Below are 10,866 nucleotides of genomic sequence, written 5' to 3'. Positions count from 1 at the left end.
CTGTACCTTCCTAGTACCTCGGCCAATGGAGAAAGGAAGAGGGCACTGTGCAGCCGGGAGTTTAGGATAAAAGGGAGGCTGTGCCCTCCAAAACCTTGAGAGAGAAAAACCAGTGGGGGTGTGTGGCCTAGTGGACTCTCCTTTTTTTTTGAATAAAGCGGAAGCACTCCTCCTTCTCCTTTATAGACATTAGGTTTTCATTGCGTGATTTTCTGTACATCACCGAAAAGGCACTCTCTCTGTAGAGAGTTGTCTTTTCATTAGTGTATTATGAACAACTAGAAAAATCAATGTATACAACATCCCTAGTGCCTGTGTCTAAGCATCTTTATTATTTCAGCAAGAACCAGGGCCGTACTGCTGTATAGACAGAGAATTACAACAGAATCTTTGAAAATTTATTAAAAATATTTCAAGCGACATTAAGTAAGAGTCGTAGACCCTACCAAAACTCCAAACAAACAAAACCAACAAAAAAACCTTCCACAACACAACCCCCCCCCTCCAAAAAACAAAAATAAACCACAAACCACACACAAAACCCAACACCTCTCCCACAAAAAAATCAAAATACCCACAACCAAAGAAAACCACACCGATCTCCCTGCCCCGCAAGCAGCCAGCAAAGAACGTCAGGGTCAGAGCCCCGAGTTTACGCAAAAAGCCTGAGAGCCGCGGGTGCGGTACCTGGGAAGGCGCGGTAGAAATCCCTCAGGCCAGCGCCGGCACGGGTGTGCTCCGGCAGCGGCCCCAGCGGAGCCGCCTCTCAGCCCGGGCCCCGCCTACCCCGCCAGGGCAGAGGAGGGGGCGGGGCCGCCGCGCTCGCCGCGCGCGTGCCCGCGGGACTATCCCTGGCCTCGCTCCCTCGCGAGGCGGGCTCGCGCCGTCCTCTCGCGATAGCTCGGCCGTGCCCTTGCCGCCATGGCGGGCTATTGGGACGGGCCCGAGGGCGAGCAGTGCCCGCAGCGCACCTGGTTCACCACGCGCGTGGGCGCGGCCGCGGGTGGGCACCGAGGGGAAGGGGGAGGCGGCCGAGCGGGGCCTGGGACCGGGCTCGGGCAATGACGTGCAGTGCTGTGTTGCAGGCCTGGTCGGGGCGGCGTATCGCATCATCCTGCTGCGGCCCGGCTCGGCTCTGGCCGCGTTGCAGACGGCGGCGGCGGACAGTGTCACGATGGGTAAGGGCTGGGACTCGCAGTGTAACTGTAGGGTGGGACTCCCGCACACCGCAGGGGAGCCAGCCTCGCCTCTGCCCAGTCAGGCGGCGCCCTCGCTTTTGCCCTTGCCCGGTTTCGGTGATTCTCTCCTCCACCGGCCCTGGGTCGTTGTTTAGCCGACAGCCAGAACACTGAAGTGGAAAGACATATCCCTTATTTGCAGGTCAGGTAACGTGTTTTTTACAATCTAGAGTAAAAGTTACATTAGGGTTTGGGGTTGTTTTGTTTGTTTGTTTGTTTTTTGGTATTTCTAGAATACTCAATTTGTGAGCAGCAAGATAATGTAAGTAAATTTAGGTTTTTACTTAATATATGTAGGCATTATATTTAATAAACTGCATTTGCTAAAGAACAAAGCAATGTTTTTGGTGGCAAAAGGAAGATAAACGTGGGGGTTTTCCCGTCATGTTCTATAGACCAGGAGAAACAATGTAGTTGTCTTGAATTGTCTTTGGAAGAGAAAGTGGATGCTGAAGAGAAGAGCAGGGAGCTGAAGGAGCTGCGTGGCTGAAGCTCCCTCTGCCCCTTGTCAAGTGCAGTTTTCTGCTTTAGCAGACTTTTCAGTCTAATTCAATGGCTTGTGCCACCTCTGCCTCTCCCCAAGTGCTGCTGCCCAGAGCTGGAGCAGAGTCGGTCCAGGTTTGTGTTTTGAGTAGTTGAACTCTAAACCAAGATCTGGTATCTCCTCTAGTGAGCTGAGGTCGTTATGAAAGGACTGGATCATGTAATCAACTGTGATTTCAATAAATCCTTTAATCCTAAAAAAGCATATGGGGTCCTCTTACCAGTTTCATACTTGAGAAGGGTTTGTTCTGCCTGCTGTTTCAAGGGCCACACCTCATGGCCTCAAGCTGGGCATTTTGCCTACAGATGCTTGGTCCAAAGCAGGGAGAGCAGGAAAGTTGAAATGGAGTCCTGGGTCTGGGGGTTTTGTTTCTTCAGTGCTCTTTTCAGTATATTTTGGTATCAGCATAATTAATTTTCTACATAGGTTTGTAACAGGAGCTGCTGGTTTTATATAGGGATTGAAAACTTTTATCCTGTACATTTTTGTTGTTCCCAAGAAAGATGAATTGAAATCTGCAGATGGTGCCTGGTAGACAGTTTCACATTTCATGATCAAGAGTTTGTGTTAGATATAAACCCAGCTTTTCTTGACACAGCTTGTTGCTAGTGTTTGCGGTTATATCAGTGTAGGGTGTGATGGAACGAGGTGTGTAATTCAGTGGACAGGATGCTTCTACTTCACAGTTTCTTAGTTCAACTCAAAATTATTAATTCAATTTCAAAGTCAGTTACAAACAAAAATAATTTACCAACTCAATTCATTTTTCTACTATCCAGTAATCACTGTGAGCCCCAGGCAGGCAGAGAAGGAAATTGCCAGGACTAGCAGTGTGCTGGGAGAGCAGAGCCCTTGGGGTTGCGCTTGCACCTTGGGGGTGCTGTGAGGTGGCTTCACAGGGACTCGAGGGCTGAGTTGTGGCAAAGCTGGGGAGGTGGCTGCACAGGCACCACTGCTTCCCTCCAGTACCCCCAGCTGGCAGGGGTGCCCCATTGCCTCGTCGGGAAGGGCTGTTAGACGATACCCCGGCACGATGCAGTGCTGTTTGGCAGCAGTAGGTTTGCTGTGCTCTGAGGCTCCAGCTCACAGCAGAGTGGGATCCACATGGTGCAGGGGGAGAAGCCCAGGGAAGCTGGGTGGGACTGGGTGAATGCTGAGTCTCACTGTAGCAGCTGGGATAGGATGTCCCCAGGAAATGGGAAACAGATCTTTGTTTGCCATTGTAGTCATTGCTAATACTGAAATCATGCTCAGTATGAATTCTCCGGTCCTCGAGGATTTTCGGGTTTATTACTTCTTGTTTACAGCTACCCTGGGAGCTGTGTTTGGCTTAAGTACCTGTCTCAGTGCCCAAGTCCGGGAAGAACCAGAGGATCCTTTGAACTATTTCATAGGTGGCTGTGCAGCAGGAGCCGTCTTGGGAGCAAGAGGTAACTGTGGAGAATGCCTGTGTGGAAACATGCCCTTGCTCGTTTTAGAAACTTTTCTGTTGGGGAAAAATATTAAAGAATATTCATGTCAGGTTTCTTTGGTGACGATTCATCTCAGCTTCTATTCATTGGCATTGTATGGGTCTGGTAAAATAAATATGGCTGCAGGAGGGGAGGACACCAAAGGAAACATGAAATGATATACAGAATGAAAGGAAAGCTAACTCAGTACAGCCAGTAAGAGCCACCAATTATATCTTAAAGTGCAGGATAGGAAAAATATAATTGTGGAAATCCATGTTTTCTTGGCAAAAAATGTGATTTATTTTAGACAGCAAGTATGATCTAATATCTGCCTTGTGAATTCTTCACGTAGTCTGAGGGACAAGCTGTGTCCTGCTGCTGTTGCTCCTATAGCCCTTAGTAAGGCTTAAGCAGCTCCTGCAGATACTGACACAGCTCTGTTTTCTATAGACATTCATTCTTGAACCTGAAGAAGTGAGGGATTTCTTTAAGTTGTAATTGTGGTGAAATAGAATTAATCTTTACTTGTCCTAGTTGCTGAGTTGATGAGAGTTCAAAGCAGTGATTGTTACTTTTGTCATTCAAATGAGCCGTTTAAGATTGCCCACTTAAGGGGATGGGGCAGTGGATTACTGAAATTGATATTTCAAATTGCAAGCCATAAGCATGAGAACTCAATTTTATGAAAAGGCCACTTTTCCAGTTCCTCTGGCCAGTGTTGCTGATGGTCAAGGGACTTTGGAAGAAGGGCAGTCTATCAAGATCTGTTGCAAAGGACTTACGCCTTAATGTTTTTTTTTTCTGGTTTGATGTGTTTTCTTCAGCTCACAGTTACCTCACTGGCACCACAGCATGTCTGGGGTTCGGAATCACTGCAGCTCTCATGAAGATCGGTAACAAGGAGGGCTGGAGGCTGACGGGACCTCCCAAGCTGTAAATGTCACCTTTCCCCCCTGTGAGCTGGCTTCCAAATGCTGTATGTACTTAGGACGTTGTGTAATAAAGATTTGGTCCAGTCAGCAGTTGTCACAACATTGTGGTGTCATGCGGCTTTTTCCCAGCATTTGGGCTGAGGTGCAGAAAGCTGGAGCTGCTGAAGGGGGAAGCAGCATCTTCTGGTCTGGCTGTGATCCAGGCACAGGTTACTTTGTCTCCATGTCTTGGTGTTATATGTGCAAGTGTGAGCACTAGGTTGTGGCTTCAGTGAGGTCCTTGGAACTGAGTGGGTCCTGTGGGGCTTCTTAACAAGGGCTGGGCAGTGAGCCCATCAATGAGGGTCTGGAGCCAAAGCTCTGAAGAAGTGCTTGGCTCTTTGCTGAAGATGGGGAAGGTGGAGTAGGGAAGTAGTTGTGGGTTACCCAAGAAATGTTTGGGAGCCTGCGGTCTTTCTCCAAAAAGCATTTCAGGAGGTCTAGAGCTAAGTGCTTCAGAGTTGAAATTGAGGAATATCTGAGGCTGGAAGGGACCCCTGAATGCCAGCTGAAAACTGGAGCAGGTTGCTTATAGCTATGTGTGATTAAATTTTTTATGAACAAACAAGTGTGTCCTGCAAACTCACTAAGGAGGTAGAGAGCATAGAGGCATAGGATGCACAAAGAGAGGTGAGAACTGGGTCATTTTGCCTGGAGAAAAGGTCAAGATTAATAGCACTTTTTCACAACTTAGTGGCTGTGGACAGTATAGCCACTAAGTTGTGAAAAAGTGCTATTAGATTTGTGCAGGCTCAGGTGTGCAGTGAAGGATAAGAGGGAAATTCTAACCAGACAGAAAAAAAAATCTCACAAGCAGGATAGGTAAGGGCTGAAAAATGGACTTGTAGATAATGTAAAAACATCTTTGGGGACACAGAATTCAACAGCTGGATATGTGGGAACAGTTGCAGTACAGAGATGGGACATTAGGGTGCATGGGTTACAGAGACAGGGAATGTGGGCATGGAGGACACGGGCGTGGGAGAGGGGAATGTGGGGTGTGAGAGGAGGGGACAATATGAGGAGATTGGGGCACCAGAGGATAGCAAAGGAAGGGACAGTGATCCTGGGACACAGTCACAGCCATGGCAGGCTGTGTTGCTGTCGTATGTGCTCTGTGTGGGCTGGAGGGGTCCTGGGTATTTGCAGGGTGGTCCTAGGGGCACTTGAGACAGGGCCAAGGGTCTGGTGTCCTCATGTGGTCCTGGAGCTGAGACCACCAGCTCTTAGGGTGTCAGTGGGGTTGGGCTGCAGCTCAGCAGCACAGCAGGTGGTGGTAGACCTATCACCCCCTAATGGGGGAGGGGAGCAGGCAGTTGTCTGTCTCCTACCCGAGGGCTTGGGAGGGGGCTCTGCTTCATCCTGGGCTCAGGAGAAGAACAAGGTTTAGAGAGGGGCCTGAGGGGCCAGAGATCCTCAGCTTGACCTGCCCAGGGTAACACGGGGTTTACAGAAGATCCTGTCAGCTTCAGCTGGCCCTGCTGCCTGTCCTCAGAGAATTCAGTGACCCACTGTCCCAGCCAGGGGACTCTGGGTCCTTGGACCTCCCTCTGGCTGAGCCTCTCCCAGCTCCTGTCTGAGGCCACGTGTTCTGTCAGGTCTATAATTACCCGGGCACATTCCTAGGGGGTCACAGGAGTTCTGCAGAGCAGCAGCAGGCGGTAAGGGGGACAAGTGCACAGCACAGTGTAACAGGCCGCAGAGTAATGCAGGGGCATGGCATGCAGCAAACTCTTCACTGGGCTGCAAAGTGCATGGCCTGAGGGAGGACAAGTGACACTGCGCTAACAGTGAGCAACACGGTGGGGGCAAGGGGTGGCAACAATGTCATGAGGGTCAGCACATCTTGACTGCGCGGTGCAGGGGAGCATGACATGCAATATTGCAGACATCTAGCAGGATAATGCATCACAATGTGTGACACGCAGCATGACGCACAACAAGCAGTGCAGAGCAGGCACTGCCACGCACTGAGCAGGTGTGGCAGGGGCTTCGCTGGGGGCCAGCTGCTTGGTTGCTGTTGGACCATCAGTAGTTTCAGCTATGGGGCAATGGCTGAGGAAGGGTGTGGTTGTGTGTGCTATAGGACTGAAGGTGTGAGTGGTGACAGTGGCCTGAGCTGCAGGGCTGTGGGGCAGCAGCATTGGCTGTGGGTCAGTAGCTTCATGCTAAGAGTTCAGAGATGAGGCAGGTGAGGAGATCAGGCTCAGCTATGGGGCAGTGAGATGGGCTGTTGTTCTCACCTATGGAGCTGCAGTTTTGCCAAGAAGCATGAAATTTGGTAATGGAGCAGTAGCAGAGCCTGGTGTTCCTGGCTGTGAGGTAGAGGTTTTGGTGGTGGATCCAGTGGCTTTGCTATGTGGCAGTGCCAGCAGCAAGACCTCATGTCCCCAGTACTCCTGCCGTGGGCCAGTCTCCAGCTATGGAGACAGCACCCTGACACCCTGCTCCATGTGTTTCCACAGGCAAGATGTGGGTTGCAGAGGGGCCAGCCCCAGACCAATGGAGCCTGCGGGATGGGGTTCACGCTGGACACTTCTTGGCTGTGGCTGACCAACTCCGTACTACAGGACAGCTGGTGGATGTGACCGTGGGCCCTGAGCGTGACATGGCCCATGCTGTGGTCCTGGCCTCCATCAGCTCCTTCTTCTATCACTTCCTGGAGGGCAGGACCAGACAGTTCCGCCAAGATCCTCCACCCCATGTTCCCCTGCCGCCTGGGGCAACACTGTGGGGCTGGCGGGCTGTGCTGGCCTTTGCCTATAGGGGGATTGTGCCCCGTGGCCGGGCAAAAGAGGTGGAGGAGGCTGCCCAGGCCCTGGGTGCCCCCCGGCTGGTAACTGCCTGCACCCTGCATCTGGAGACTGACCACCAGGGAGAAGGTCCTAAGCCCCTGGAGGAGCAGTGGGAGACACTAAGAGCCATGGAGCAGCTCCACAGTAATGGTGTGGGCTGTGACCTCCAGCTCCAGGCAGGGAACGAGGTCATCCCAGGTGGGCAGGAGGTGGGGGTCCCCTATGAGGGGCTGAGGAGTGGGACAGGGTGCTCTGGGACAGCCAAGTCCTTTTGGGGGGAGTGATAAGACTGCAGCTCCAGGTGGGGATCAGGCTCTAGAGGTGCCCACAGGGCTGCTCTCTTTGGCAGAGTGGGAGCTTTGATGGGCATGGGGCCAGGACACCTGAGTTGTGGGGCTGCACAGTGCAAAGGGTCTCCTGCTGCCTCCCACCATTATTCCTCTTCCTCCTAGTTCAGCGACTGGCCCTGAGCTGCTCCTGTGACTTCTTCCGGGCCCTTTTCACCTGCCCCATGCGGGAGGCCACCCACGACCCTGCCGACCCACTGGTCACGGGGCTGTCCCCAGCAGAACTGCGTCTCCTACTCTCCTTTGCCTATACAGGAGCTGTAGCAGGGCCATGGCCCATGGTCTTGGAGGCAGCTGAGACCTCCCTGCGCTACCAGGCCTGGGGGCTCCTCACTCTCTGCCTGGATGTTTTCACCAATGGCCTGACCCCAGAAACTGTCCCTGATGTGCTGACCTTTGCTGTGACCTATGGGTTGGATGAGGTGGTCCATGTAGCAGAGAACTACATCTTGGCCACCTTCCCCTGTGTGGTGGTTACACCGGCCTTCCTGGATCTTCCTGCACACCTTCTCATCCGCCTCCTCCGCTCTGATGGTCTCAATGTCCTCCACGAACTGGAAGCCCTGGAAGCAGCATCTCGGTGGCTTGTGGCCAATGGAGATGGCCAGGAGGATCTAGCCAAAGAGATCCTGTCATCTGTTCGCTTTGCCCTCATGTCCAGCCTGGAGCTGAAGAAGGTCCCATCTGTGACTGCAGGGGCAGCTGACCCAAAGGTCCTCCGTGAACTCATGGTAGCAAGTTTCACCCCCATGGTCCAGCTGCCGTGCCGGGTACGTTCCTTGCAAGAGGTATTGGTGGTTTGTGGTGGAGACAAAGTAAAAGGCAACCTGGCTGCCCGGAAGCCCAGCAGACACCTCTGGTTTGCAGACCGCTACCTCAGTGCTGTGGGGCTGGTGAAGCAGGTTGAGTGGAGGGCACTGGGACATTTTCCTGATGGCCCACGCTTCCGTCATGCTGTAACTGTGGTGGCCAACAACCTCTACGTCCTGGGTGGAAAACACTACTATGGCATCCATGACACCCTAGCCAGTGTCTACAGGTGAGAGCTACAGAAGACTTAGAGTTGCCATGTGGCACCAGGACATCGTGGGAGGGATTGGTAGAGCTAGAGCTGCCCTGTGGATCCAAGATGTGGCATTGCAGCTGGTCAAGTGGCCCCAAGACATTCTGGGAAGGGTTGGTTGTAGGACTCAGAGGTGCCCTCCTACTCTGGGGTGTTACAGGCTTTTGGGGGGTAGGAGTGGGAAGCTTCTATCTGGAAGGCCCCAGGACACTATGGGTTTGATATTGTCCAGAAGGAGGGGATATTGTCCATGCAAGGTGACCCAAGGCATTATGGGACTGGCAAGTTGTAGGTGGGTTCTTGCCCTCAGTGGTGCCAAAATCAGCTCATGGTGTTGTAGGTAACAGGTAGTCTCTTGCCCCTTTCACCTCTCAAACCCAGATACCAGCCTGTGGATGATTCCTGGGAGCGTCTGGCCAGTATGACATGTGGACGGAGCTACTTTGCTGCTGTGGCACTTGGTAATTTCATCTATGCCCTGGGGGGCAGCTCAGGGGAGCTCTACTGCACAGACACTGTGGAGTGCTACGATCTGACCAATGACACTTGGAGGTGAGGCTGCCCCAGCAGATGCCTATTTTCCCTTTTCTCTCAGAGCCCCTTTTCTTGGCCAAGGTGCTCACTGATTACTTTGTGTCCCTAAGCCTCCAGTGGAGGGTGGACCTGCAGTGGTATTTGAGAGAAGTCTACTGGGTGTTGAACAACTATCTCCCTTCCATACTGGGTGTTAGCCGGTGTTGCCTAGTGGGTGGCAAATGAGTTTTTGGCCAGTAATGTGCCTATTGTGGGTCTTGTTGGCCATCTGCCAATGAGAAAAGTAGTTTGATTCCTCTCATAGGCAGAATGTTCATGGGGTGGTGGCCAACTTTGTCCATTAAGGGAGCCCACTGTGGTTGACCAATGGCGTGGTGATTACAAAATGTTGAACAGTGATGGCCCCGGGGCATCCATTCTGTGTCAGCTGATGTTGTCCACTGAGGCTCATTGGGTGTTGGCAAGTGTTGCCTACTGAGTGGTCAATGAAAACATGGCTCACCAGGGAACCCTTAGGTAGTCAGTCACTGCAGGACAGCCCTGCTTAACCTGTCCTTCACCCCTCCCTCTCTCCTTGCTCAGGAGATGCCAACCCCTGCCAATGGCTCTGTGTGGGCATGCGGCGTGTGCCCTGGATGGTGAGCTCTATGTGTCGGGTGGGTGTGATGAAGCATACCAGTGTCAGGCATCTTTGCTCCGCTATGTCCCAGGTGCATCTGTCACACTCCTGGCCCCCATGAATGGCCAGCGAGCTGGCCACATCATGGAGGAAGCGGGTGGGCAGCTCTATGTGGCAGGGGGCCTGTGTCAGCGGGCTGGGCAGACTGGCTACAGGGACCAGCTGACCTTTGAGGTCTACAGCCCCAAGCAGAACATCTGGGTCCTCCTCAGCCCCCTCCCCCGTGCACATGTAGTTGGGGGTGCAGCTGTGCTGGGAGGGGAACTGCTTGTATTGGGAGGGTACAGTCATGAGACCTACCAGGACACACACTTGATCCATGCCTACCAGCCGGGTACTCGGCGCTGGATCACCCGGGGCACCTTGCCCCATGCCTATACTGACCTACAAGCCTGTGTTCTCACTGTACCCCCAGCCTTGCGTGCCCCCAGTTGCCTTAAGGACCCCTTGAGATCAACTGAAATTCCCAATAATGCTTAGAGTATACTCTCTGCAACCCATACTGGGATACCCAGGCAGCATCCATGGGTACCTCTATGGGACAAAAGTGTCCAGATTCCTCTCCCAGAGTGGGTTCCTTCTGTGGTTTCTAGCAACCCTTCACCCTGAGGGTACATGACCTAGACTGTTGTAAACCTGTGGAACATAAAGATTCCCAACACTGTAGCCCTGTCCCTCCAGAAATACTCAATCCCCTTGTCTGAGCCCTTCACTGGGAGCTGAGAATCCTGCAATTTCCCCCACATTTCAGTTAAATAAAAGTGCTTCCTGAACTGTCTGAGTCTTGTTGTTTCTGATGGAGAACCCAGACATCCAGGTGCTTCTCACAAGGAATGGGAGGAGAGCAGGAGACCAGTGACCTGGATGTCCTCAGTGGGTGGTGCTGGGCACTGGGGTTCTGTGTGCCTGTGTTCACTGGGCACAAGGGTGTATGGGTGTGTCTCAGGACTGAGAGGGATCTTGGGGTGCATAGGGGATCCTGAGGGAATAGAGTCTTGAGGGTGTCAGGATTTGTGGGGGTTGATGGTAGGGTAGAACAAGGGGTCCTGGGGCTTTGGGGTTTCTGGTTGGTTTTGAGGGGTCTGGGATTCACGGAGTGACCTGGAGTCAGGTCTCTTGTGTGAACAGGTGGGAGAATTCCAGGGAGGAGTTGCAAGGAGAGGCAAAGGTAATGGGATTCTCAGAAATGCTGGGGTGCCAGTAGTGCCTGTGGGGAGGGAGCTGGGTGGCTTCAGAAGTGT

The 10,866-nt window shown here is 52.6% G+C and overlaps 2 protein-coding genes across 2 annotated transcripts; both read left to right on the top strand.

The window, feature by feature from the left end:
- The first annotated feature begins 843 nt into the window (after positions 1-843).
- Positions 844-4,255, top strand: NDUFA11 (NADH:ubiquinone oxidoreductase subunit A11). The gene is made up of 4 exons (XM_063403021.1): positions 844-1,003; positions 1,086-1,178; positions 3,090-3,212; positions 4,061-4,255. The coding sequence occupies exons 1-4, from the start codon at positions 922-924 to the stop codon at positions 4,171-4,173; spliced, it is 411 nt and encodes a 136-aa protein (XP_063259091.1). The 5' UTR covers positions 844-921; the 3' UTR covers positions 4,174-4,255.
- A 144-nt stretch (positions 4,256-4,399) lies between these two features.
- On the top strand, positions 4,400-10,391 carry KLHL33 (kelch like family member 33). Its single transcript, XM_063403016.1, has 4 exons — positions 4,400-7,200; positions 7,455-8,388; positions 8,794-8,964; positions 9,529-10,391. The coding sequence occupies exons 1-4, from the start codon at positions 6,678-6,680 to the stop codon at positions 10,103-10,105; spliced, it is 2,205 nt and encodes a 734-aa protein (XP_063259086.1). The 5' UTR covers positions 4,400-6,677; the 3' UTR covers positions 10,106-10,391.
- The last annotated feature ends 475 nt before the right edge of the window (positions 10,392-10,866 follow it).

Source organism: Prinia subflava, chromosome 8, assembly GCF_021018805.1.
Source record: "Prinia subflava isolate CZ2003 ecotype Zambia chromosome 8, Cam_Psub_1.2, whole genome shotgun sequence".
NCBI lineage: Eukaryota > Metazoa > Chordata > Aves > Passeriformes > Cisticolidae > Prinia > Prinia subflava.
This window is presented reverse-complemented; position numbering and strand designations above follow the sequence as displayed.